The sequence below is a fragment of the Polyodon spathula genome, chromosome 43 (genome assembly GCF_017654505.1).
Source record: "Polyodon spathula isolate WHYD16114869_AA chromosome 43, ASM1765450v1, whole genome shotgun sequence".
Taxonomy (NCBI): Eukaryota; Metazoa; Chordata; class Actinopteri; order Acipenseriformes; family Polyodontidae; genus Polyodon; species Polyodon spathula.
Genome location: NC_054576.1, coordinates 1,907,575 through 1,934,588, shown reverse-complemented (window position 1 = coordinate 1,934,588; position 27,014 = coordinate 1,907,575). Strand labels below are relative to the sequence as shown.

Here is a 27,014-nt window from a genome sequence, read left to right as displayed (position 1 = left end):
ATTTTGCATTCAACTGATGATTAGTTTACTTTATAATCCCCCTGTATTTGACCCTTATTTTCTCTGTGTGTCTCTGTGTGTTTGTCTGTCTGTGTGTCTGTCTGTGACTCTGTCTGTCTGTGTGTCTGTGCCTCTGTCTGTGTGTCTGTGCCTCTGTCTGTGTGTCTGTGTCTGTGTGTCTGTGCCTCTGTCTGTGTGTCTGTGCCTCTGTGTGTCTGTGCTTCTGTCTGTGTGTCTGTGCCTCTGTCTGTGTGTCTGTGCCTGTGTGTCTGTGCCTCTGTCTGTGTGTCTGTGCCTCTGTCTGTGTGTCTGTGTGTCTGTGTGTCTGTGCTTCTGTCTGTGTGTCTGTGCCTCTGTCTGTGTGTCTGTGCCTGTGTGTCTGTGCCTCTGTCTGTTTGTCTGTGCCTCTGTCTGTCCGTTAGGTTTCGCTGGACCAAGAATGGCCAGTTCTTTGACCCCAAGGCTGACCCCCAGATTGTGACCCACGTTGGTTCTGGAACCTTCTCCATCGTCACCAATGGCAACAGTGGCTCGTCCTTCCAAAAGTACCAGGGGCTGTACCGCTGCTATGCGGCCAACGAACTGGGGACCGCCATAACTGCAGAGAGCAGACTCATCACTGAGAGTAAGAGACGAGCTGGGACTGCACTAATACTGCACTGCACTATTACTGCACTGCACTGCACTGCACTAATACTGCACTGCACCACAGCCCTGACACTGTACCACACTGCACTGCACAGCACTGCGCTAATACTGCACTGTCACTTTACATTTCTCACATAGCTGGAGAGCCTTCTCCAGGAGTGATGACACTTGATATTCACGTTGTTTAGCTCAGGGTATTGGGCCTGCTTCCCCTCTCTGTCGGTATTTGTACATGCATGTTGAAAACACATCAATACCTTAAACCAGTCATTTCAATATACGTTACCACAATATTAACACCGGAATTGCTTGCCTAATAAAGGTCTTAAATACCACTTATCCATTTCTATTAAATTGCTTATTGCTAACTCTTATTCTGTACATGCTGTTGATAACTGCTAGCTCTGATTGTGAATGCACAGCAGTGGCCAGGGGGGAAGGATGCCACTGAGACGCTACAAAAACAGTGCAAATGCTACCTGCTTCCTTCCCTCCTCCACCTCCCTCCCCCTTCTCTGGCATCTCCACGACAACAGTTTCCAAGGAAACAGGCTCCCGGTGATGTCAAAGCCTCATTTCCTCAGTCCCGGGTGACAAAACACTGTCTGAAATCGATACGCAGAGCGCCGAGCAGGGCTGTGATCGTTCTTCAAGGAACAAAACATTATCTAAATATGTGATAATCGTTTTAAATAAAACTGATGCACCCTACTTAAATTGAGAGAGAGAGAGAGGGAGAGAGGGAGAGAGGGAGAGGGAGAGAGAGAGAGAGAGGGAGAGGGAGAGGGAGAGAGAGAGAGGAGAGAGAGAGAGGAGAGAGAGAGAGAGGAGAGAGAATGAATATGTAGCTGAGTCTGTCTGTCTGTACCTCCTGCTGACAGTTTTATCTTCCCAGTCCCCAGTGGGTTGGTGAGAGGCTGTGAGGCAGCAGCAGGGTCAGTCGATATCACCACAAACCCCAACCCTCAGGAGAGAGAATTACACCCTGGCTGCGCTGCCAGCTCTCAGCTTACAACACAGACAAGCCTGGGGATCATTTAAAGCTGTAGGAATAGTGTCACGCAGTAAAAGCACAGCAGAGTCTAATAAGGCATGATGAAGCACAGAGAGGTCTGGTAAAGCATAGGGAAGCATTGTAAAGCACAGAGAGGTCTGGTAAAGCATAGGGAAGCATTGTAAAACACAGAGAGGTTTGGTAAAGCATAGGGAAGCATTGTAAAGCACAGAGAGGTCTGGTAAAGCATAGGGAAGCATTGTAAAGCACAGAGAGGTCTGGTAAAGCATAGGGAAGCATTGTAAAGCACAGAGAGGTGTGGTAAAGCATAGGGAAGCATTGTAAAGCACAGAGAGGTCTGGTAAAGCATAGGGAAGCATTGTAAAGCACAGAGAGGTCTGGTAAAGCATAGGGAAGCATTGTAAAGCACAGAGAGGTGTGGTAAAGCATAGGGAAGCATTGTAAAGCACAGAGAGGTGTGGTAAAGCATAGGGAAGCATTGTAAAGCACAGAGAGGTTTGATAAAGCATAGGGAAGCATTGTAAAGCACAGAGAGGTCTGGTAAAGCATAGGGAAGCATTGTAAAGCACAGAGAGGTGTGGTAAAGCATAGGAAAGCATTGTAAAGCACAGAGAGGTCTGGTAAAGCATAGGGAAGCATTGTAAAGCACAGAGACGTGTGGTAAAGCATAGGGAAGCATTGAAAATGCACAGAGAGGTCTGGTAAAGCATAGGGAAGCATTGCAAAGCACAGATAGGTCTGGTGAAGTGGTATGGTTAAGAGGTGGGTGTTAAATTTTTATAAGGGGGCCCAATGCATAGTCTAACTCTATAATGCCAAGGACATTAAAATCCATTTCCTTACTTCTTACAGCACTAGCACCATTATCACCTGCCTACCAAATGTAATTTTGTTATACTAATGATATCACTGGATCAAATACTGGACCCCGTTTTTATTCGTTTATAGTTGATCAAAGAGATGCAAAGGAAAGCAATGCAGTGAACGAGACGTGAAATCAAAAACCTGCATCCTACTGTGCAGAACAGAGTGGAACTCTCCTTCCTGTAACAGGGGATAGGGCGCCATCTGCTGGTCACAGAGTGTACCTCCAGTTTGAAACGACAGTAGGATTCCTCCTTGTTGTCTGTTTTAGTGTAATACAGTCTCCCAGAGTTCAGTTTCGTTAAAGCTGCAGACAAACTATAATCTGTGTCTGTGTTAGCTTGTATTATTAAGAACATAAGAATGAGACCCATTCCATCCCCTCACCACTCTCTGTGTGAAGAGTCCCACCTGCGTCATCTTCTGGTCCTGGCTTCTGCTCTGCGGTGAAACTATCTGTAAGGGTTAACTCTCTGATCTCCTGTTAAGATTTTAAAGGCTTGTTTGTTTCAAACTGAATAGACGAGCAATGGCGTTTCAAATTCAGCACAATAATTCAGCAGACTGAAGGTCACTCGGTCTCGAGGTCCTCCCTTCATGTTGTCAATCTGTACCTTGCAATCGCAGACTGCAATGTCGGCCGATTGTGTCTTGTGTCGAGCCCTGACTGACCGGCCAGCAGGTTTGTAATCGAGGGTGTTGTTTGTCTGCCCCCCCCCCCCCCTCCTCAGGTCCCCCGAAGTGGCAGAAGGAGACGATCGCCCCGATCGAGGTGGAGGTGGGGGAGAGCGTTGTGTTGCCCTGCAAGCCCCCAGTCAGCACAGCGCTGCCCAGAATCTACTGGATGGACATGAGTAAGCGACCCCAGTGTGTGTGTGTGTGTGTGTGTGTGTGTGTGTGTGTGTGTGTGTAATAATAATAATAATAATAATAATAATACAAATATTTGGGGTCCCCCGAAGTGGCTTCCTCTTATGGAAGTGACGATCAAGCCCTCAGTCAGAGGGGAGAGCGTCTTACTCGTGCGCCAAGCCCCCAGTCTTCTGCACAGAGCTGCCCAATCTACTGGATAGACATACGTAAGCGACCCCAGTTGTGTGTGTGTGTGTGTTGTGTGTGTGTGTTTGTGTGTGTGTGTGTGTTGTGCGCTCGCCGCAAGTGTGAGTGTGGACGGAACGTGAGTGCATAATACGAGACTGCGAGTGTCTACAACCTAATGGCCTCGCCTGCTCCACCATTGCTAGCCGCCCCTCGACCTCCCTCCGTAAGCCCAGCGAGCCACGAATTCGTCTTTGGGTCCCGCTGAAGAAACCCGGTACCACAGTCCCTCTCCTGTACACTCCGGTCTCTTGAAATCTTGTAAAAATAATATGTAAGTAATTATTATAAGAATGAAGTAACATTAATTATTCTCTATGTCTCTCTCCAGGTCTGCATCATTTCACTCAGAGCCCGCGGGTGACTCAGGGTCGCAACGGTAACCTGTACTTCTCGAATGTGGAAAAAGGCGACACCAAGAACAACTACATGTGTCACGCGCACTTCATCGGAGCGCGCACCATCGTGCAGAAAGAGCCCATCGAGCTGCGCGTGCGAGACTGTGAGTGTGCGAGCGAGACTGTGAGTGTGCGAGCGAGACTGCGAGTGTGCACATGACGTGGCCGCTCCACCATTGCTAGCCGCGCCCTGGTGGTAAAGCCCAGGGGAGCACGAATTCTCTTTGGGGCTCGGAACGTGGTTTCAGGAGACTGTGGCCAGCTGTTCATCACTTAGAATTTAAGGATTGAGACTTCATTTTATATATAATAATTACCTTCTTCATTGTAATTAATACAGAGCATTATTGCCTATGGAATGGTTCAGATCCCTGAAGCCTGTCTGCAAACTTTGAGTGAAAAAGCTACCAAGCCGTTTTTGACCTACAGCTGTTGCGCTCGTGTGCAGAATGGCCACCTTTTGCTGCCTGCCTGCATCTCACCCTTTTCTGTCTGTCTCATTCCTGGTTAAGGGTTATTGATTATTGATTGTCGATTGGGTCTGGTTTTCCTGCAGCGAACTCGGTGAAAAACCGCAGGCCCCGCCTGCTGATGCCCGAAGGAGAGAGGAGCTCACACGTGGCATTGAGAGGACACAGCCTGGAGCTGGAGTGCATTGCAGAGGGGCTGTGAGTACAGAGAGGAGGGGAGGGGAGGGAGGAGAGGAGAGAGTAGGGTAGGGAACAGGAGAGGAGAGGATGAGGATGAGGAGGAGAAAGGGGAGAGGGAGGCCAGGAGAGGGAAGCGAGCAGATTTTCATTATTCATTATTGATTGTTTATTGAATGGTTTCAGCCCAACCCCTGAGATGACCTGGGTGCGGAGGGAAGGGGTGATGCCGGAGGGGAGAGCAATCCTGGAGAATTTCAACAAACTGCTGAGAATCGAGAACATCACAGAGTCGGACGATGGAGAGTACCAGTGTACTGTGAGCAACGTGGAGGGCAGAGAGACACACATCTACATCGTCTCTGTGGAGGGTAAGAGAGGAGGGGGGGAAACTATTTTTCCATCTGCTTGTCTATCTGTCTCCCTGTGCGTCTCCCTCTGTGTGTCTCCCGCTGGGTTAACCTCCCTGTCTCTCCCTGTGCAGCCGCCCCTTACTGGGTGAGGCAGCCGGAGAGCGGGGTGTACGGGCCGGGCGAGACGGTGCGTCTGAACTGTGACGTGGAGGGGAAACCCAAACCCAGCGTGGTCTGGAAGATCAACGGGGAGCCCCTCACAGGTGAGAGGGAGGGAGTGAGTGTGTGAGACAGTGATAGTGTGAGAAGGAGAGAGAGAGAGAGAGAGAGAGAGAGAGAGCGAGAGAGAGGAGGGTGAGTGAGAGTGTGTGCCTGGGTGTGTGTGCCAAAGTTTTGTATTGATGAGTTGTGTTGTTGTTTGTTGTTTAAGTGCATTGGCAAAAATTGATTATGTCATGCCGATAATGCATCTTTTGAATTTGAATTTGTGTGCCTGTTAATACAGAATAGGAGACTAAAGCGAGTTCCCTCCCTCCCTCTCAGACACAGACTCGGAACTCAGTCACAGTGTGAAGGGCAGCTCTCTGATTCTCCACAATGTGCAGTCAAGAGACACAAGCGTGTTCCAGTGTGAGGCCAACAACACTCATGGGACCATCATCGCTAACGCCTACATCTACGTCATCAGTGAGTCTCTGCCTGCCTGTGTCTCTCCTCTCTCGCTCTCTCTCACTCTCTCTCTCTCTCTCGCTCTCTGTATTTGACTCGCTCCTCTCTCTGTCTCTCCTCAGGCCTCCCCGCTCAGATCCTCTCTCCTGATGATCAGCTCTACATCGTGGCCGAGGATCAGGAAGCCTTCCTGGACTGCAGGAACTTTGGAGCACCGAGGCCAGAGGTGACCTGGTAAGGGAACACTCTAGAAAAGTCTAGCTCGGCATTGTTGGGTGAGAGAACCTACACTCTAGAACAGTCGCGAACTGCACAGCCTGACGAGAGAATGCACCAGAGAGGCTGGAGGGAGTAAGGGAATATTCTAGATTGGACAGTCTGGCAGGAGAACACACGTTGCGGTAGTCAATGCAAAGTTTTCATGAAACCAAATCTGGGTCTCTCCCTCTCTGTGCGTCCCTGTGTGTCTCTGTCTGTCTCTGTGTCGCCTTCTGTGTTTCTGTGTCTCTCTGTGTCCCTGTGCATCTGCATGTCTCTGTGTCGCTGTCTGTGTGTCTCAGGTCCCGCGATGGTAAAGACTCATTCTCTATCCTGGAGAACCCACGCTTCTCTCTCTACACTAATGGGACCCTGCACATCACCTCTGCGTCTCGAGAGGACAGCGGGCAGTTCATCTGCACCGCAAACCCCGAGGCAGAGAACATCTCCATCAGCGCCACCCTGGAGATCCGCAGTGAGAATCTAACACTACAGTATCCATACACCTCAATAACCTCCCTAATAAACATCTCCATACACCTCCACACACTCTTCAATAAACACCTCAATACACCTCCATACACCTCCATACACCTCCATACACCTTAATACACCTCAATACACCTCAGTGTCCTGTATAAATGAACCGCTGTCTCCCCCCCTCAGATAAGACGGTGATTGTGGTCCCGCCTCGTGATCAGAGTGTGCCCAGTGGAGGCACGGCTGAGTTCAGCTGCAAAGCGTCGTACGACAGCCGCCACTTCCATTCCAAACAGCCGGACCCCATGTGGAGGAGAGACGGGCACAAGATCGCAGAGACAGCCGACAGCAGCAAGTGAGGAAGCACACCTACACTCACAAAGACGGAGAGAAACCTTTCTCAGCATCTTCAACAGAAACACTACAAGAAACTTCACAAATTCAACAACAAGCATTTCCACTGGAAGCCTTTCTCGAGGTCTTTAATCAGACTTCCAGTGGAAACGCTTGTCACTGAGTGTATTTGTGACCTCCCTGTTTTAGGTACGTGTTCGATGGTCACAAGCTGGTTATCGATGAGGTGGAGGAGCAGGATGAGGGAGTGTACACCTGCATTGCAGCCTCGTCAATCGACTCCGATGAGGCCAGCGGCAGACTCTTGGTCCTCGGTGAGTGATACCTTGTTTCCATTGTGCTGTGAAACCACGCTGGCCTGACGCACTTTGTAAAGCAGACCGCAGACCTGCTTGCTGGTTTTAATTATTCTCTCTCTTGCTTTCTCTCTTCAGATTCTCCAGACCCCCCAGTTGACCTTGTGCTCTCGGACCCCCAGAGTCGCAGCGTCGTCCTGTCCTGGACCCCTGGCAACGACCACAACAGCCCCATACTGGGTAAGAACTGCCCCAAACTGCCCTTGCTGACTAAGAACTGTCCCGCAGATAAGTCTGTAAATCAATGTGAAAAAGATTAAGCAATCTGTTCCATTTCATCAAACTCATCTAGTATTTATAACCATACTGTGTGTCTCGATGTCTGTGTGTCTGCTTTACAGAGTATGTGATAGAGTACTCGACTATGCTGAATCAGGATGTGTGGAGTGAGCTGACGAGAGTGAAGGACAGTGAGACAGCCGCGTTGCTCCACCTCTACCCCTTCCTGAAGTACCAGTTCCGAGTCATTGCCGTCAACGCGCTGGGAAAGAGCAGAGCCAGCGAGGTGTCGGACTCCCTCGAAACACCTGCCTCAGGTAAACAGCAATCGACGCACACACAGCCACAGACACGCACTGAGACAGACACACTGACACAGACAGCCTGACACAGGAGACTCTCATCTGACGCTGGACAACGCACTGCACACAAACACCTGCCACAAAATGGCATTCGAGCGCGCGAGTGTGAGAGTGTGTGCGAGTCCCTGACTGTCTTGTTTTGATGCGTTTCAGCTCCAGACAGTAACCCGACTGGAGTGAGAGGAGAGGGGAACCAGACTGATAACATGATCATCCACTGGCAGGTACGTATAGGGGTACTGGAGGGTGCGATTTTAAAAATGCATTAGTATGATAATTATTATTATCACTGTTATTCGCCTCCCTCTCTCAGCCTATCAGGCAGCTGCAGTGGTGCGGGCCAGGGTTCAAGTACCAGGTTTTGTGGCGGCAGGCTGACGAGTCGGAGTGGCGCGAGGCGTACACCGAGTCCCCCGTGTTTGTGGTGACGGGGACCCCCCCCTTCACCCCCTATCACATCAGAGTGAGGGCCACCAACGAGAGGGGCCCGGGGCCCGAGCCTGACACCATCACGGGGCACTCAGGAGAGGACTGTGAGTGTCTCTGAGAGAGAGAAAGAGGGAGAGTGTGTGTGCGTGTGTGTGTGTCTCGGTATATCTCTGCGATTAAACAGTGTGATTAACTGTTCCTCTCCTCTCTCTCTCTCCTCTCTCCTCCTCTCTCTCTCTCTCTCTCTCTCTCTCTCAGTGCCTCTCTCTAGTCCTATGAATGTAGCTGTGGAGTTTCTCAATCGCACCCTGGTCAATGTGACCTGGAGCCCTGTTCCCAGAGAGAGTGTGAGGGGCCACCTGAAAGGATACAAGGTGAGGGGACACTTGCACTCATTCGCACGCACACTCACTCTCACACTCACACTCACAGCTCACCCCCCCCCCCCCCCCCCCGTCTCTCAGGTTCATTATTGGCGGTCCCGCACTCTGCTGGAGAGACCGAAGCGCCACGCGTCGGATCGCTTCTCCCTCACCGTGCCGGGGGGGCGGAGCCACGCCCTGCTCTCTGGCCTGCAGCCCTTCAGTGTCTACTACGTGGAAGTGAGGGTCTTCAATGGGAGAGGGGAGGGGCCGGCCAGCGAGCCGCTGCGATTCGACACGCCCGAGGGGGGTAAGAGATTGGGGAGGTGGAGAGGAAGAAATTAGAAAGTTATTGGATGGTGAAATACTGAGTGAGTATATATGTATGTATGTAGTGTAAATATTCAGCCCGGTTCTCCCCTACTCTCCCCTCTCCAGTCCCCGGCCCCCCTGCCTTTCTCTCCTTGGACAGCCCCTCAGAGTCGCTGTTGATTCTGCAGTGGCAGCCCCCCCTGCAGCCCAACGGGAATCTGACTGGATACGAGCTTCACTACCAGCAGAGTGAGTATGTCCCCCTCCTCTCCTCTCTCCTCTCCTCTTCTCTTTCCTTCCCTCTCTCCTTGTCTCTCCTCCTCCCCCCTCCTCTTTCCAATCCTCTCTTCCTCCTCTCTCCTCTCCTATCCCCCTCCTCTTCCTCCTCCCCACTCTCCTCTCCTCTTCTTCCCCTCCTCTCCTCTCCTCTCCCCCCTCTCCCCTCCTCTCTTCTCCTCTCCTCTCTCCTCTCCCCTCTCTCTCTCTCTTCTCCCCCTCTCTCTCCTCTCCCCCTCCTGTTTCTCCTCCTCCTTCCCCCTCCTCTCCTTTCCCTCCTCTCCCCTCCTCTCCCCTCCTCTTCTTTCCTCTCCTCTCCTCTTGACTCCCCTCCTCGCTCCTTTCACCTCCTTCCCCTCCTCTCTCCTCTCACCTCCTTCCCCTCCTCTCTTTCTCCTCCCCCCTCTCCCCCTCTCCTCTCCTCCCCCTCCTTTCCCCTCTCCTCTCCTCTCTCACTTTCTCTCAAACAGTTCAAACAGAGCAGCAGTATTGAAGTGCCTCTTTCTCCTGTTCCCCCTCTCTGTCTCTCCAGTCAATGAATCTGGGAACAGCCACCTGAACGACGTGGAGTTCAAGCCGCATGAGTTAAACTGGACCGTGCTGGAAGTGGACCCGCGCAGCCTGTACCGGTTCTATCTGAAAGCGCGCACGAGCGCTGGAGTGGGGCCGCATGCCTTCATTGAGGGCTCCGCCCTGCTGGAGGGAGGTAAGAACTGCAGCCAAGAGTGTGCCTTATTTGCTGTACCATTATTGGGCAATAACAGAACTGCTGAACGCCATAGAAAGCAATGGGAGAAGAGGGTACGGTCACTGTACTATTAGTTAAGATAATAGTCCATGAACTAAACTGTGTTTCTGCGTGTTTGTGTATTTGTCTGTGTGTCTCTGTGTGTCTGTGTTTATGTCTTTGTGCGTCTGTGTGTGGTGCAGCCCTGCCCAAGTTGGACAACATCAGCATGGTCTCTGGAAAGACCTACTCTAATATCAGCTGGGTCCCGCGCGAGGGCTACAGGGGCGTGGAGTTTCAAATTCAATACCTCAACAAACACCGTGAGTGAAGCCTGCCTTCATAACACACTGCCTGCCTTCATAACACACTGCCTGCCTTTATAACACACTGCCTGACTTTATAACACACTGCCTGCCTGCCTTTACACCTACTGTACCTGCCTGCCTCTTTGTCTGTCTGTCTTTCTGCCTTTGTAGAGGCCTGTCTGTCTGTCTGCCTGCCTTCTTTCTTTCTTTCTTTCTTTCTTTCTTTCTTTCTTTCTTTCTTTCTTTCTTTCTTTCTTTCTTTCTTTCCCTCCCTCTTGACTGCATTCACCCCTCTCTCTCTTGCCCCTCTAGGGTCTAACAGTCGCTGGCAGGTTCTGGAGAAGGTGAGCTCGACCCAGTCCTTCTATCAGATCCAGAACCTGGAGCCTGGGACGAGTTACCGGGTTCAATTCACCGTGAAGAATAAAACGGCTGACGTGTGTTTCTGGGAGCACAGCATCCAGACTGCCGGCCCGGGTGAGAGCAGAGCAGAGCAGAACAGAGCAGCTCTCTCCTCGAACCCTCCTGTTTTCTCTCTCGCCTCTTCTCTCTCTCTTCTCTCTTCCTCTCTCTCCCTCCCTCTCACCTCCTCTCTCCCCCTCTCCTCCTTTCTCTCCTCCTCTCTCTCTCCACTCTCTTGTCTTCTCTCACCCCCTCTCTCCTCCTCTCTCTCCCTCTCTGTCCTCCTCTCTCCCTCTCTCCTGTCTCTTGCCCCACTCTCCTCTCTCCTCTCTCTTGCCCCCTCTTTCCTCTCTCTCACCCCCTCTCCTCCTCTCCCTCTCCACTCTCTCTATCCTCCTCTCTCTGTCCTCCTCTCTCCTTTCTCCTCTCTCTTGCCCCCTCTTTCCTCTCTCTCACCCCCTCTCTCTCCTCTCTCCTCTCTGCAGCCCTCTCTGAGCTCCACGATGGGTTTGCCACACAGGGCTGGTTCATCGGGCTGATCAGCGCCGTGATTCTGCTGCTGCTTATCCTGCTCATTGGATGCTTCATCAAGAGGAGCAGAGGGGGCAAATACTCTGGTGAGAGAGAGAGAGAGAGAGAGAGAGAGAGAGAGAGAGAGAGAGAGAGAGAGAGAGAGAGAGAGAGGCACTGAGATATGCTGAGACACACTTAGACCCTGAGACACAGAGAGAAACACACCGAGATACAGTGAGACACACTGAGATGCATTGAGGCACAGAGAGAGACAGATTGAGAGAGAGAGAGAGAGAGAGACACACACTCCGAGTGACTGACTTGCTCCTGTCTGTCTGTCCACAGTGAAGGCCAAGGAGGAAGGACAGGTGGACTCAGAGGCCCGGCCCATGAAGGACGAGACGTTCGGAGAGTACAGGTGCTTCATTAAACTGTGACTGTGCTTCACCTGTTGATCCTTTTGAGAAGCTGTGGCAAAAGGTTTTGCATCCCCCTGTAGATCGAAGTAGTCGCGTCACAGTTGAATGAAACCCGCTGAATAATGCCACGTTAAAATATCACCGAACAGAACGCTTCCCCTAGGCTTTTTTTTTTTGTCATATCATTTTGTATTTTCATTTATTTGCACGATGTTATGTTCACATACAGTTTGTTTTCTATTAAATTATATCCAAATCTTAGGAGATGCAAAGCTGTTGTCCATAGCTGTGCGTGTTGCTGTGAGGAGGAGAGACAGGGAGGGGCAAGGGAGCAGAGAGAGGGAGGGGAGAGGGGGGAGGCAGAGGGGGAGGGTTAGCCTCACAGCTCTCTCTGTCAATCCTCTGTTTCTCTGTGCTGATGGTCCTGCTTTCACAGTAACCCTAACCTGTGTGTTTCCTCCAAAACGAGAGTAATGGTTACGACAGTGACCTCGTGTCTCAGAGACCTTTCCAACTCTCGAGAAGAAACATACGCACACAGAGTCACACACCCACGCAGATTATATATATATCTATAGAAATATATACACAGAGTCACACACCCTACGCAGATATAATATATATATATATATATACATTTTATATCTTGACCACTTTGATCGGTACATATTTTATTTAAAATATATATATACTATGAATTTAAAAAAAATTTTTTATCCATCCATCTATCTGTCCGTCTGTCTGTCTGTGATTCGACGGATGGGTGGGGGGTCCCCCCTCTCTCTCTCTCTCTCTCCACAGTGAGAACGAGGAGAAGCCCGACTCCGGCAGCCAGACCTCGATCATCGCGGATCTGAAGCCCCTGGGCAGCGACGACAGCCTGGCTGACTATGGGGGCAGCGTGGACGTGCAGTTCAACGAGGACGGCTCCTTCATCGGCCAGTACAGCGACAAGAAGGAATCCAGCACGGCCGCGGGCCACGAGAGCTCGGGGCCCGCCTCCCCAGTGAACCCCCCTGTCGCGGGGCTGCTGGAGTGAGGGGTCGGGGGAGCAAGGGTCCCAGCCTCCGATAAAGGATACCGCAGCCCGACGCTTAGAAAAGTTTGCTAAACTAACCCTCATAAAAGATTCCCACAGTAAAAGCATTGCAAAGTGTAATAAAGCCCGGCAAAGCAGAAAAATCGAGTTACTCGAGATGTTACCATGCAGGAATCTTTTATCAGGTGTTACTGTGTGAAGAATCAAAACGCCACATTTTACAACATTCCAGCATGCTCAATAAACTACAGTACTGAGATCACAGAGAAGGGCATTAACTGTGTACTGTGTTGTTTTTTTAAATTGATTTCAAACATGCTTGATTGTATTATAGATGTTGTTGTAAATTGAACCCTATTAGCAACAGCTGCACTTCTAATGTCGCTCAGAGTGTAGTTTCAGCGAAATGCTTTTATCCAATGACTTACAATCTGTTTCTAAGTGTCGGGTGCCTCCCTCCGATCTTGTTAAGAGCGTGTTTCATTCTCAACGTGAAAAACAAAAACCACGGCTGGATATTGCAATGCTGCGGCTAAACTCTCCTCCCCTTTAAATCGCGGAGGCAGGGCGTTAAAGGCGAAGCCAGTTTAGCCTCAGTAGAATATCCAGAGCATCCAGCTCAACTTTTGACCCCATTCCTGAAACCCTGTGGACCAATCGCATTGCTTTTAACTGCCTAACATCTAAATCTATCTATCTATCTATCTATCTATCTATCTATCTATCTATCTATCTATCTATCTATCTATCTATCTATCTATCTATCTATCTATCTATCTATCTATCTATCTATCTATCTATCTATCTATCTATCTATGTCTGTCTATCTATCTATCTATCTATCTATCTATCTATCTATGTCTATCTATCTATCTAGTAGTTAGATAGCTAGGATACAGATAAGATAGATAGATATAGATAGATAGATATCTATCTCTGTCTCATCTATCTATCTATCTCTATCTAGATAGTATGTATCTATCTATCTATCTATCTATCTATCTATCTATCTATCTATCTATCTATCTATGTCTGTCTATCTATCTATCTATCTATCTATCTATCTATCTATCTATCTATCTATCTATCTATCTATCTATCTATCTATCTATCTATCTATCTATCTATCTATCTATCTATCTATCTATCTATCTATCTATCTATCTATCTATCTATCTATCTATCTATCTATCTATCTATCTATCTATCTATCTATCTATGTCTATCTATCTATCTATCTATCTATCTATCTATCTATCTATCTATCTATCTATCTATCTATCTATCTATCTATCTATCTATCTATCTATCTATCTATCTATCTATCAATCAGATTAATATATTGTCCACAAGTGTCTTGTTTGTGTACTTCTATGTGCCTGAATGGAGTGTGTTATTACAATGTTATTATTCAGTACCATGCCACCAGCGACAATCACTTTCCCTTACAAAAAACGTGACTGAGCTCTATTCCTTCTGTCCAGTCTACACGCGCCAAATTCAGAGAGCTGACTCTAACAGCAATGCAGAGCTTGGAGGAACTTTGCATTCTGTCTTAAAGAAGAAATGGCTTTATAGTGGCCAAGCCTGTTTTCTGTAACAGGTGAATAGTTACAGTCTAGGATTCTAGACTTGATTCCGAGAGCTCTGTAGAGTCTTGTTTGATCTATTGCTGTGGGGATGAAAAACATATTTATTTATTTATTAAACTATTTCGCTCGTGAAAGGTTTAAAAGTCCCCAGAAACAGCCAGCAATGGTTAGTTAATATAACAGACGGCTTCAGTCAGTGACGTGTGTCTTTCCCATTGCACAAGCTGTGCTCCGGTTATATGAATAGGACACGCTACACTCCTCCATATAGCTCTGTTCTGCAAAAATGTTGGAAAAAAAACTGATGCAAGTTGAATTTTCGAATATGAATTGCCAAAAAGAACTCGAGAGATTGTCCGTTGTTGGTGTTTTGTGTTATTGTATTATGTATATTGTTATTTTGTTGTAGATGTATTATGATTGTTATTATTTTGCACTAATTTTGTCTTCTATGTACATGCACATAGTAATATATCAGCTTTGCCAATATATATCATTAGCAAGGCCTTAGCTTATCATAGTAATTTATATATATATAATATATATATATTATATATATATATTATATATATATATTGTATATATACGATAGTTATTTTGTGCATTCAATAAACACGGCAACCAGAGAAAACAATGCAAAAGTAAAAAAGATCAGAAAGAAAGAAAGAAAGAAAGAAATTTACTAAAAGAAAAAAAAAAAAAAAGAAAAAAAGAAAGAAAGAAAGAAAGAAAGAAAGAAAGAAAGAAAGAAAGAGAAAAAAGCAAGCAAGCGCTGGGCTGCTGTATTTTCCAAAAAAAAAAAAAAAATCACAGTGTGTGTTCTCAAATTGCAAATGCCTGTCTTGTTACTGATAGCAGTCTGTCGATATATATATATATATATACACACACACACTGTTGATCATACATGTCTGGCTGTTTATTCTTCTTATTTATATGTGACAAGACAGTACTATGTATTTTCCCGTTTAAAAAACTGAATTTTTTTATGCGAAAAAGTCAGCTGTCGAGTCTGGTGTTGCGTTACCTGTATCAGCAGCAGGGCTGTGTGATGCATCAAGGGGAGCCTTGGTGACGTTTGGTTATCCAAAGTGATCTGTTAGAGGGTAGCAGGACCTGGCAGAGTCATCTATCTATCTGTCTAACTGTCTATCTATCTATCTATCTATGCTTCTGTCCAGTTGTCTATCTTTCTGTCCTAATTTTTGTCTCTGTATATAAGCTGCGTTTGGGAGAACTCTTTTTGTTCCCTACAGGTGGCAGCGTTTCAGAATCACCTACGCACGGGACAGTGCCACGCATGCGTGTAGTGTTCTGAAGCGTGGCCAGTGACAACTCTTCGTTTTGCATACCTTTTAAAAGTGTGTCATTGACTGTAAATAATTCTGATGGGTTGTGTTCTTGTTAATTGTAATTTGGCTGGTAGATTTTAGGCTAAATGTCAATCGACCCCCTCTACCCTTTCCATAGTTAGACATAGGTAGGTGATCTTCACTAGCTAGTTATCTTTATGAAGAAAAAAAATATATAGTGATTCTAATGATTAATGATGATGATAATAAATTGCAGTATCTGTGTATCTCTTTTTCTTTCCCCTGGTTGGTATGTTTAATTATTATTTTTTTTATATATATACATATATATATATAATTTAAAAAAATACAAATGGTTATTATAATGATACAGTAATTATCCCATGGCTTGGAATTCCAATTCAATGAACTGTGTTTTCTCTTTGCTTAAGATCCATTCCCGATTTCATTAAACAGACTGTTGATATTCGCTTGTGCTTCTCTTGTATGTTTCTGGTCATTTCTTGCAGGCAAAAGTTTACATACCCCAGTGGAAACGTGCAACTTCTAGAAATTCCTCAAAAACAAAGAATTTTTTAGGAAAAAAAGTTTTGTTTTTGTGGATGAGGAAAAGGGTGCTACAGGTTGCTGGAAATTTCAATATAATAATGCAGAACCGGATTCTAGAAAATGCAGGATTGTAGGTGAACTTTCTTAGAGAGTATGAAAGGGTTAGGCATAGGATGATTGCTCTCATTACTAATAAGTCAATATGGGACAAAGTAAAGATCTATCTGAAGACTGTAGATACAACATTATTTACTGCTATAAAGCTGGAGCAGGATACAAGAAGATTTCCAAGCATCTGAGTATCCCAATTTCAACAACTGTTTCTATTATCAAGAAGTACAAGACTCACGGTACTGTCACAACGCTCCCTCGGTCTGGAAGAAAGAAGGTTTGTTCACCAAGAACAAGCCGAAGAATTGTCAGGAAGGTTAATAACAATCCCAGATTGACTGCCAAAGATATTCAAAGTGAACTGGGTGCAAATTTGCAAGTACCACAGTCACGTGATTAGAATAGAATGAAGGAGACTGTTGAGTCTCAGTACTTTCTCTGATTACTGATTTCTTTCCAGTAATCCAATTTTTGTTTGTACTTTTTTTACATCTCTCGATCACGATATTTCAAAGTGGTATGTTATGATAAGATCAATACAATTCTGTATCAAGATCTTGTGTATCAACACTTGACATTTCTTTATAATTAGAAGCATTTCGCCCCTTTCTATTCAGCACATGATAAGGAAATTGCATTCCTGTTTTCTACTTAATGTGCATTTTATAATACATCTCGACTCGCTGGGTTTTGTGAGAAAAAAAGGTTTTGTTTAATTTAAAAAGTTATGTGGTACAAACGTCCAGCCTTGTTCTGTGACAACAGAAACATGGAACATATTCACTGCATGTAAAAAATACTTGCAAAACAAACATTTAGACATCCTTTATATTGCTGTTTTTCCTAAAAGTATTTAGTTAATTAGCCCAAAGGTTTAGGTTACTTCAAGGTTGTACTATTTTAATTTAAGAATTCAAATCACTTACATAATCAAATCACAAAGGAACCTTACCTTTACAGGTAACCACTGTAATGTCTTTGAAATTATTTTGGATTGTCACGCCAACCGTAGACCTTCAGAAGAAAAGAAAACCTCTTTATTGCATTTGTACAGTTTCATGTTTTAAGGAGGCATTAATACACACACAGAGACCATGTATATCGCAGCATTTGCATGAGAGCACCTGTAATTGCAGGTTGGCCAGTGTGGGTCTCCTGACGACAGACCATCACTGTACCTGAAGGCTTCCCCCAGAATAAGCTGACTGATCCCTATCTGATTTCTGTTATGAATAGGTGCTACATTATTGTGCATGATGATAATGTTCAAGCTATGTGTGTAACTTTACAATATTGGTATCAATACAGGTAGCTTACTAACACATCAATTTTCATCATACTGTTGTAACATCTGGTACTTGTAACCATTTCAGTAATAATTTAATTGTCTAAGTAGTTCTTACTGAGAACTGAACTATTTCAATACATGCAATGGCTGCTATGGGGCGAATGGATGAAAATGCGATGCAGTAGGGGTCTTATTTTCCATCCCTGTGGGTGTGGGCATCTCTCTCTCTCTCTCTCGTGGAGGATTGGGGGAAGGGCTTGCAGAGAGGTGGAACGCCGGTGCGGTAGGACCGGGACATTTAAAACTTTATTTATTTATCTATATATCTATTTATTTATTTATTTATTTAGTTTGTTTGTTTGTTTTGATAGTTACTTAGTTGTTCTTTTTGTGTGTTTGTTTGTTCGTAGGTTAGTGGTGTGTGTGTTTGTTTGTTTGTTTGTAGGGTGGTGGTGTGTGTGTTTGTTGTGGGTGGTGTGTTTGTTTGTTTGTTGGAGGGTGTTTGGAGATCCCGTTATGGGGTCTCGTTCAGGAGGGCTGGGGGCTCTCACCCGTCGACACGGGCTCCTTTGCCTGCCTGACCCCGGGGTTTCGGTGGAGGAGTGCCTGCTGGCAGTAGGAGAGGTGGTGGGGTTTGAGAATATTATGTCGGCGTCAAGAATGAATAAAGCGCTGGTAATATTTTTAGTGGAGGTGTCTCTGGTACACAAGCTGGTAGAGGAAGGATTTACAGTGAAAGGTGAATTTGTTCAGGTTTCCCCTCTAGTAACCCCGGTTACGAAAGTTATTATTTCTAATGTGCCTCTGTTTTTAAAAAATGAGCAATTAGAAAAGAATTTAGCTCGTTTTGGTAAACTGGTGTCCCCGATTAAGGGAATCCCGCTGGGGTGCAAAAATAACAGTGTTAGGCACGTCATGTCGTTTAGAAGGCAGGCGTTTGTCTTATTAAATGATCCTAATCAAGTCATTAATGTTGCCTGGAATTTTAACGTGGAAGGGATGAATTGTGTAGTTTTTGTCAGTTCCGAAACGATGAGGTGTTTTTACTGTGGAGAACAGGGACACCAGAGGAAAGCCTGCCCGAGAAAGGAGGCTAGAGCGGAGACAGGGCAGGATCAGGGCGATGCTGGCGGGGAGGAAGGCGGGTTCGGAGGATAATACCGCTACTACTGAGAATGGTGAAGAATCATTCAAGGTAGTAGCGAAAAAGACACAAATTCAGCGGAAGGCTGCAGAGCTGCCGGATGGCAGAGCGCAGCCAGTGCAGAACTCCGAACCCGTGCAGACAGGGAGACTGCGGGCTCCTGGCGGGGCGTCAGTCCCTCCCAACGCGGAGGAAGAGAGCACATCGCAGGGTGAGCCGGGCGCGTTGCAAGACTCTCCGCTAGCTGAATCACAGCCTCCTGAAATGGTGCCGGATGTAGCAGAGACCGGTGTCGAGGAGTCGGAGGGAGCTGCGGAGGAGCGGATTCTCGGGGGCGAGCGAGAGGACAGCGCGGGTGAGATGGAGGGGGAGCTCTCTGACTCCTCGCTTATCTCAGACATTCCTGATAGCCAACCCGTCAGTAAGAAAAAGTTATACACGCTTGAGCAGGTTAATGATTTTATGATAGAAACAAAAGGGAAAAGGGGAGTAGAAATAGAGAGTTTTTTCCCTGATCTAAGGTTATTTCTCCACTCCGCTCACGCTATAACAAGGAAAGCCACAATAGAAGAATTTGATCAGCCAAAACGTTATAGATTAAAAAAAATTGTTCAGAAAATTAAAAAGGATCTTAAAAGTGGTTCAAAATCTCTTGTTTAAAAATGGCTGTGTTTTATGAAACTTCTTTTATTACTTGTTTTAGTGTGTTAGTTTTTTTAGCTATGATGGAAAGGTGCGTTTTTGTTTCTTTTAATCTAAACGGCTGCAGACAGTCTTTTAAGAGGGCGCAGCTAGTCGGGTTTTTAGAGCAGAAGCAGGCGGGGGTGGTGTTTCTGCAGGAAACGCACTCGGATCAGGAGAATGAGGAGGCGTGGCGAGCGGAGTGGAAGGGGCTGTGCGTGATGAGTCACGGCGCTAGTACTAGTGCAGGAGTAGCCGTGCTTTTTAAACCCAGCCTGGGGGCAGTTTTACTAGATATGGATGAAATCGAGAAAGGGAGGATTTTAAAAGTAAGAGCTAGGCTGGGCAGTACAGTGTATGTTTTTATTAATATTTATGCCCCCAATAGAGGGGGGGAACGAATTTTATTTTTTAAGAAATTAAAGCAAGCTCTTTTTAATATTAATAATAATGATGTGGTGGTAGTAGGAGGAGATTTTAATTGTACTGTTAATTTTAATATTGATAGAAATAATGATGAACCACACCCTCAGTCCTCCAGAGAGTTGGCTGCATTGTTAGAGTCCAGTGACCTGGTTGACATATGGAGATGCCTGCACCCCAGTTCAAGACAATACACCTGGTCTCAGTATCACACAGACTGTGTATATAGAGCAAGACTAGACCGGTTTTATACTTCTAAAAACGATTTAAATAAATTTATCAAAGCAAGAATCATCCCCAGTAGTCTCTCTGACCACCACTGTCTATTAATTACAGTAATAATTCAATCAGAACCCCACAGAGCATCTTACTGGCATTTCAATGTAAAATTATTACAAGATGTAAAATTTAAGCAACAATTCAAACTTTTTTGGATAATTTGGAAAAAAGAAAAAGCACAATATAAAGATTTAAGACAGTGGTGGGACATTGGCAAAATACAAATTAAATGTTTTTGTCAACAATATACTATAAATGCAACCAGGTCACTGAACACAGCCGTGAGAGAACTGGAGTCCAAAATCCTCCTCCTAGAGGAAAGTTTAAATTCAGAATTTAAAGAACAGACCCTGGAGAACCTAAAGGAGCAGAAAATCGCGCTGGGGAGCTTGCTGAAGGAAAGAGTGAAGGGGGCGATTGTGCGTTCCAGATTCATGGAGTTGAGAGACATGGATGCCCCCACTAGTTTCTTCTTCAACCTGGAGAGGAAGAGAGCGGACAGTAGACAGCTGTGTTGTATCAGGACTCCTGGTGGGAAAGAACTGCACACCCGGGAGGAAATCAGCAGAGAGGCGGTGCGTTTTTACAAGGAACTTTATAATAAAGAACTGTGCAACATAGAGGACACTGAGCGGCTGCTCCAGGGGTTACCCAGCCTCAGTGAGAAGGAGCAGATTCAGCTGGACGCACCGCTGACCCACCAGGAGATGACCGCCGCTGTCAAGCAGCTCTCCAGCGGAAAGGTTCCCGGGATCGATGGACTGCCAGCAGAATTTTATAATAATTTCTGGGATATAATGGGGGAGGATTTGCTCCAGGTTCTGAGAGAGAGCCTCAGCCACAAGGAACTGCCTCTTAGCTGCCGTAGGGCAGTGGTTACACTGCTGCCCAAGAAGGGAGACCTATGCCAGCTTAAAAATTGGAGACCTGTGTCAATTTTATGTTCTGATTTAAAGATTTTATCCAAAACAATCGCTAATAGATTAAAAAGTGTTATTGGAACTGTAATACATATGGATCAAACATATTGTATACCGGGTCGCTCTATTTTTGATAACTTGTTTTTTATTCGAGATTTTTTAACTGTAAGTGATATTTGTGATTTTAATGTAGGAATGGTCTCCCTGGATCAAGAGAAGGCTTTCGACAGAGTCGACCACACCTACCTCTTTCATACACTGGAAGCCTTCGGGTTCGGTCCTGGTTTTATTTCTTATATTCGGCTTTTATATTCCAACATTTTTAGTATTTTAAAGATCAACAATGGGCTGAGTCAGCCCTTCCCAGTGTGCAGGGGTATAAGGCAGGGCTGTGCCCTGTCTGGTATGCTGTATTCACTGGTTATAGAGCCCCTGCTGCACCTGCTGAGGGTCAGGCTAGCTGGATGGACAGTGCCCTCCTCGCCCTCCACACCCTCCTCTGCCACAGTGAAGGTGTCTGCCTACGCAGACGATGTGACTGTGTTTGTGAGGGGGGATGCAGATGTCCAAGCGCTGCAGCAGACTCTAAATGAGTTCCAGAGAGCATCTTCTGCCAGAGTAAACTGGGCAAAATGTGACACCTTCCTGTCAGGCGGCTGGGATGAGGGCACCCCTCCTTTCCTGCCTGAGGGGCTGAAATGGAACAGAACAGGTATTAAAGTGTTGGGGGTGCACCTCGGAACAGAAAACTACATGAAAAAGAACTGGGAGGGTTTGTTGGACAGGGTGAGGGGGCGGCTGCAGAGGTGGAAGGGACTGCTGGCTCAACTGTCCTTCAAGGGCCGGGTGCTTGTTATTAATAATCTGGTGGCCTCTAGCTTGTGGCACAAGCTGGTATGCCTGGACCCACCCCAGGGCCTGGTGAAGGAGATCCAGAGAGTGTTGCTGGAGTTCTTTTGGAGCGGGAGACACAGTTTGAGGCCGGCAGTCCTCTACCTCCCTAGTGATGAGGGGGGGCAGGGGCTAGTCAGCATTGCCAGCAGGGTGGCAGCCTTCAGACTGCAGGCGGTTCAGAGACTCCTGTACACTGAGGAGGAGGCTCATTGGAAGAGGCTGGCCTGTTTCCTTCTCAATAGATTTGGGGGGCTGGGGTTAGGAAAACACCTGTTTTTAATTGAGAACACCAGTTTTAGTAAAGCAGGACTTCCTCCTTTTTATCAAAGTATTTTAAAAGCCTGGCAGCTGGTGAGGGTGGAAAGGGATGTGGAGTCCTTGACAGGGCAGGACCTGTTTGAGGAGCCCCTATTTTTTAATCCACTCTTTCCAGTTAAGTTCCTCCAGTCGATGACGCTCTGTGCCAGTTTTTTAAAAGCAGGTGTAACCAGGATGGTCCACCTGTTAAACCTTGAGCTCTCCTGCTGGCTAACTGCCTCCCAGCTAACTGCACAGCTAGGCTGGCACTCAGAGAGGCTTGCAGAAAGACTGATGGGTGAGTTGAGGGGCTGCCTCTCCCCGCGGCTCAAGGCAGTCCTGAGGGAGGAGTTGTCCAGAGGCACAGAGCAGAGACAGCTTTCCTTATTTCCAGGGATGATCGTGTCACCAGCAGTAGGTGAGGAAGGTGAGGGCGGTGGAGAGAATGGAGGGACTTTGCTTAAATTGCAGAATGTGGAGGAAATTATCTTTCACACAATGAATGGAAAACAGATATACAAATTGTGTGTTAAAGCCACAGAGTATAGTAGGCTAAGGGGTCTGGTAGACTCTAAGTGGCGAGCTTACTTGGCTGTAGAGGAGGGGCACAGGCCGGTGTGGAGGGTGCTGTACAAGCCGCCTCTCGCCAAGAGAGTGGGGGACCTGCAGTGGAAGATTCTACACTGCATTGTGTCCACAGGCAGGTTTCTCCATAGAGTGGACCCCAGCATCAGTGAGCAGTGCGCTTTTTGCTCAGCAGAGGAAACTCTCTTTCATGCCTACAGTGAGTGTGAGAGGCTGCGGCCACTTTTTAATTTACTGCAGGGAATCCTGAATAATTTAGGGGTCGTTTTTAGTAAGGAGCTTTTTATTTTTGGGGTTCTATACAGTTTTAAAATGAAAAACAGGTGTGTTCTTATTAATTTTTTAATTGGACAGGCAAAATTGGCTATTTTAAAGACAAGGAAAAATCAACTCTCTGGTTCTGGACTGACCAGTTTAGTGGTTCAGTTCAGGGTGCTCGTGGTCAGCCAGATCAGAGTAGAGTTTGAGTATTTTAAACTGGTCAGTAACCTGGAGGACTTTCAGGAGAGGTGGTGTGTGGGAGACGCCTTGTGTGCTGTGAGTGAGGAGGGGGAGCTCCAGTTTTTGTTCTAATTTTATTTAATTTTTGTTTTATAGTGTTTTATTTTGTCTTTTATCTGTTTTCAACAAAGAAAAAAACACTGTTTAATATTGATTTTTTAATGATCCTTTTATTTTGTTTAAAATCTGTTTTTAAGGAGAACACGATATATTTTAGGATTTTTTAAATTTTGCTCAGGCAGTAGGAATCTTAACTTTTGTTGTGTTTTACCTTTATTTGAATTTTAATGGATTTTATTTGGAATATTTAAATAAAGGATCTTAAAAGTCAGTCTCTCTCTCTCTCTCTCTCTCTCTCTCTCTCTCTCTCTCTCTCTCTCTCTCTCTCTCTCTCTCTCTCTCTCTCTCTCTCTCTCTCTGGAATGTGCAGCAGTTTGGGCGTTGCAAAAAGTATCTCTAGTGGGCTGGGCTGGGCTGGGCTGGGCTGGGGTTTATGTGTCGTTACACTCGTGGTCAGCCAGATCAGAGTAGAGTTTGAGTATTTTAAACTGGTCAGTAACCTGGAGGACTTTCAGGAGAGGTGGTGTGTGGGAGACGCCTTGTGTGCTGTGAGTGAGGAGGGGGAGCTCCAGTTTTTGTTCTAATTTTATTTAATTTTTGTTTTATAGTGTTTTTATTTTGTCTTTTATCTGTTTTCAACAAAGAAAAAAAAAACACTGTTTAATATTGATTTTTTAATGATCCTTTTATTTTGTTTAAAATCTGTTTTTAAGGAGAACACGATATATTTTAGGATTTTTTAAATTTTGCTCAGGCAGTAGGAATCTTAACTTTTGTTGTGTTTTACCTTTATTTGAATTTTAATGGATTTTATTTGGAATATTTAAATAAAGGATCTTAAAAGTCCAAAGTCTCTCTCTCTCTCTCTCTCTCTCTCTCTCTCTCTCTCTCTCTCTCTCTCTCTCTGGAATGTGCAGCAGTTTGGGCGTTGCAAAAAGTATCTCTAGTGGGCTGGGCTGGGCTGGGCTGGGCTGGGGTTTATGTGTCGTTACACTGTTAAACTCACTGGCAGTTGGAACACGCAGCAGAGGGGAAACACTGTCAATGATTTAACTTTGTATCAGGGTTAATTCATAAACTCTAGCAGTAGTGAATTTCTCTATATAATTCTACCTGTCAGTAATAAAGCCTGGTAATTGTTACTCTCAGTAGATATTATGAGAGTATTATAGGGCTTTGTTTTGTTCAGTTTGGTATGACTTGCATTGTTCCAGTGGTCGAAACACATCAAATTCAAGGGACAAGCTAAAGAATCATCTCTTTACTGAGGCAGAAATACACTTCATTATCTCTTGAAATCTCATTGCAAGGTTCATGAACAGCTAACGCAGAGCCCATTGAATTCAATGTAAAGAAATGAAGCCAACCGGGTAAATGGCACAGATCTACATCATTACTCCCCACGTACACTGGTTTAGAAATATAGAATAAAGAGAAACCAAACCTCTTTAGAAACTCGTTCTCAGCGTCGGTTATGTCTTGGGTTTGCCCCGGTAGTCGTTCATTTCTACTCAGGCACTGACGATCTCTCCCACACAGTAATTCTCCTTCGGGTTCATTAAGGATTACTGCAGGTAGGTGTCTTTTTAGCGCAGAAAGTCACCAAAACTCTCTCTGGACATTATACAGCGCCACTTAGGGAAGAGGGAGGTCGGTAGGGTCACATTATGCAGCACAAGTTAGGTATTTAGGTGGAATTGATTGTTTTATTTGTTTTTTTATATTCCTTATAGAAATGTAATAAATCAAAATGCATGTCCTGGTGACTTATTAAATAGCTAAATATTAAAATGTTTTTTTTTTTTTTTTTACTTGATTTCTGAGAATTTATTGGGCAGCAACATTTAGACTTTTCTCCCTGTATCCCCGTGTATTGCACAGTAAATCAGAAATGTTCACAGAAAGAATTGAGAATTGCTAGAATGTTAAAAGCTATTAAACGTCTCCTCCCCACAAAACAAAGACATCGCTGATGTGTCTTTTCCAAAGTAAAATATCAGGCAGAAAATGTTATTTTGCAGATCGAAAATGGATTGTTCCTCTAAATAGCCGACATACAAATTATCATAATGGCAGTTCCTTTAATTTGAAAAAAAAAAAAAAAAAAAAAAAGATTGAGAAACAAAATAATTAAAAGTAACAATTCAGCCAAACTCAAAAATGCATAAATTAGAAGGTAAATGATCACGTCGTTTTTGAAGGACGTGTTCCAGAGCACGCAAACCATCGTTATGAGGAATATTTGTATGCAGACTTTAATATTAAATGTCACAAGAATAACTAATTCTGTAAGGGGTCCCATTGATTTAGTATTAGAAATCATATCACCTGTTTCTTTAACATAAAAAGGTAGTGGATCAACAAAAGGGTTAATAAAAAAAAAAACACGAAGAGAAAAGAGTCAATGTCACAGAGTCAATACCAGACACAATAGGACAGCCTGGGAATTAATAAGGGATTAATAATTAATCTTTGGAAGCAAATAAAAAGCTGCAGAGAACAGATCTTCCCATGTACAGGGCTCCCTTGATCTGTTACCATATATTTATTATTAATAATCACAAAGAGAGCACAGTACGTTTATAGTACACTATGCAGTTCTCTAGCCATTCATTAAAAGTTTATAATATATATATATATATATATATATATATATATATATATATATATATATATATATATATATATATATAGTTTCAAGAAAATAACACAAGTAATATTTGTAAATACATTCATTCTGAAACAGAGATTAGAGGCATTAAATCTTCATTCAGCATCACGAACATTTTACATGTACCTCTAAAGGAATAGCCTACTGGGTCATTATCTCCAAGAAATGCAACACATTGTATGTCGTGGAAACCAAAAGGCGTTTAGCAGAGCGGTTTGTAGAAGCATTCCCATTAACACCGCTGCATTTCCTAAAGCCCGGCGCTTCAACAGTGATGATCACACTGCTGAAGACATCACAGTCTGTGTGATCAATCAGAACTGTGGAACAAATACTGCTCGGAAACAAAAGGAGTGAGATTTTATCTTCAAACTGAGAACTCTGGATGAACATTATAGTCAAATAATCAGGACGCCAGCCACAGAATTCCTGTCTAATTATTAGTCTTGAAGAACAAGTTTACTGCACCCTGTTTAACTTTCTTGTTAAACAACCGAAGGGCTTTCACCAGAAACGTACAGAAAATAAAAGATTTTTTTTAATCTTTTAAACTTTTTGTGTATTTTTTAAAAGCCTTTTTCTTTCACATGTCTTCAAGTTTGTACGCAGCAGTTTATATATAGTCAGTCCTAGAAGATATGAAGGCATGCATCGTGCTGTGAAAGGAAACGCCTCACCTTGCATCAAGTTGAAAGAAAGCTACTTCAATTATACTCTGAATATGTGACTCAAAGGAGAGGTTATCAAACTGCAACCAAATTCCTTATTTCAGTTTTGCTTCATGACAGAGTTTCAAAGTGATCATTCAGGGTCTCGATTCCATGTATCGAACGTCATTTGTACCCGCATGAATAATTATAGTTGAAACCTTGTTTTTTGACCACGATTTTTTAGTTTGGCTGAAATGCCATGAACTCTAGCGCCTGAGGTGTTCCCAACAGACCCTTTCTGTTAAAAGCGGTCAGATTGGGTTTGAGGGTTAATTTGGTAACATTAATTGGGCATTTTTCATATCTTGTGTAACTTACCTGTAATTAGTTTATTGTTTAGTCAAAAAGAAATACAAATGAAAAAAGTTTAAAATCCTGCCTATATCCAGTCTAACTGGTTGTAGCGCAATGTGGGACAAATACCTAAATACTTAAATTGTGCTGCATAATGTGACTCTACCTACCTCCCTCTTACCTAAGTGGTGCTG

At 44.9% G+C, this 27,014-nt stretch overlaps 1 protein-coding gene across 2 annotated transcripts in view; it reads left to right on the top strand.

Moving 5' to 3' along the window:
• LOC121305528 (neural cell adhesion molecule L1-like) overlaps positions 1–13,177 on the top strand; it is a 20,116-nt gene extending 6,939 nt beyond the window's left edge. The window contains exons 4-27 of one of the 2 annotated variants that reach the window (XM_041237179.1): positions 423–625; positions 3,259–3,381; positions 3,957–4,127; positions 4,580–4,691; positions 4,857–5,041; positions 5,155–5,286; positions 5,567–5,710; positions 5,815–5,926; positions 6,253–6,425; positions 6,617–6,785; positions 6,974–7,098; positions 7,219–7,320; positions 7,482–7,676; positions 7,875–7,945; positions 8,035–8,254; positions 8,409–8,524; positions 8,615–8,822; positions 8,951–9,073; positions 9,633–9,806; positions 10,031–10,150; positions 10,448–10,612; positions 11,023–11,154; positions 11,396–11,468; positions 12,271–13,177. In XM_041237179.1, the coding sequence (XP_041093113.1) occupies positions 423–625; positions 3,259–3,381; positions 3,957–4,127; positions 4,580–4,691; positions 4,857–5,041; positions 5,155–5,286; positions 5,567–5,710; positions 5,815–5,926; positions 6,253–6,425; positions 6,617–6,785; positions 6,974–7,098; positions 7,219–7,320; positions 7,482–7,676; positions 7,875–7,945; positions 8,035–8,254; positions 8,409–8,524; positions 8,615–8,822; positions 8,951–9,073; positions 9,633–9,806; positions 10,031–10,150; positions 10,448–10,612; positions 11,023–11,154; positions 11,396–11,468; positions 12,271–12,508 (3,586 nt within the window). In that variant the 3' untranslated portion in view covers positions 12,509–13,177. Of the gene's footprint in view, positions 1–422; positions 626–3,258; positions 3,382–3,956; positions 4,128–4,579; positions 4,692–4,856; positions 5,042–5,154; positions 5,287–5,566; positions 5,711–5,814; positions 5,927–6,252; positions 6,426–6,616; positions 6,786–6,973; positions 7,099–7,218; positions 7,321–7,481; positions 7,677–7,874; positions 7,946–8,034; positions 8,255–8,408; positions 8,823–8,950; positions 9,074–9,632; positions 9,807–10,030; positions 10,151–10,447; positions 10,613–11,022; positions 11,155–11,395; positions 11,469–12,270 lie in introns of both variants that reach the window. The other variant, XM_041237178.1, reaches the window with a different exon arrangement.
• Positions 13,178–27,014: the final 13,837 nt, after the last annotated feature.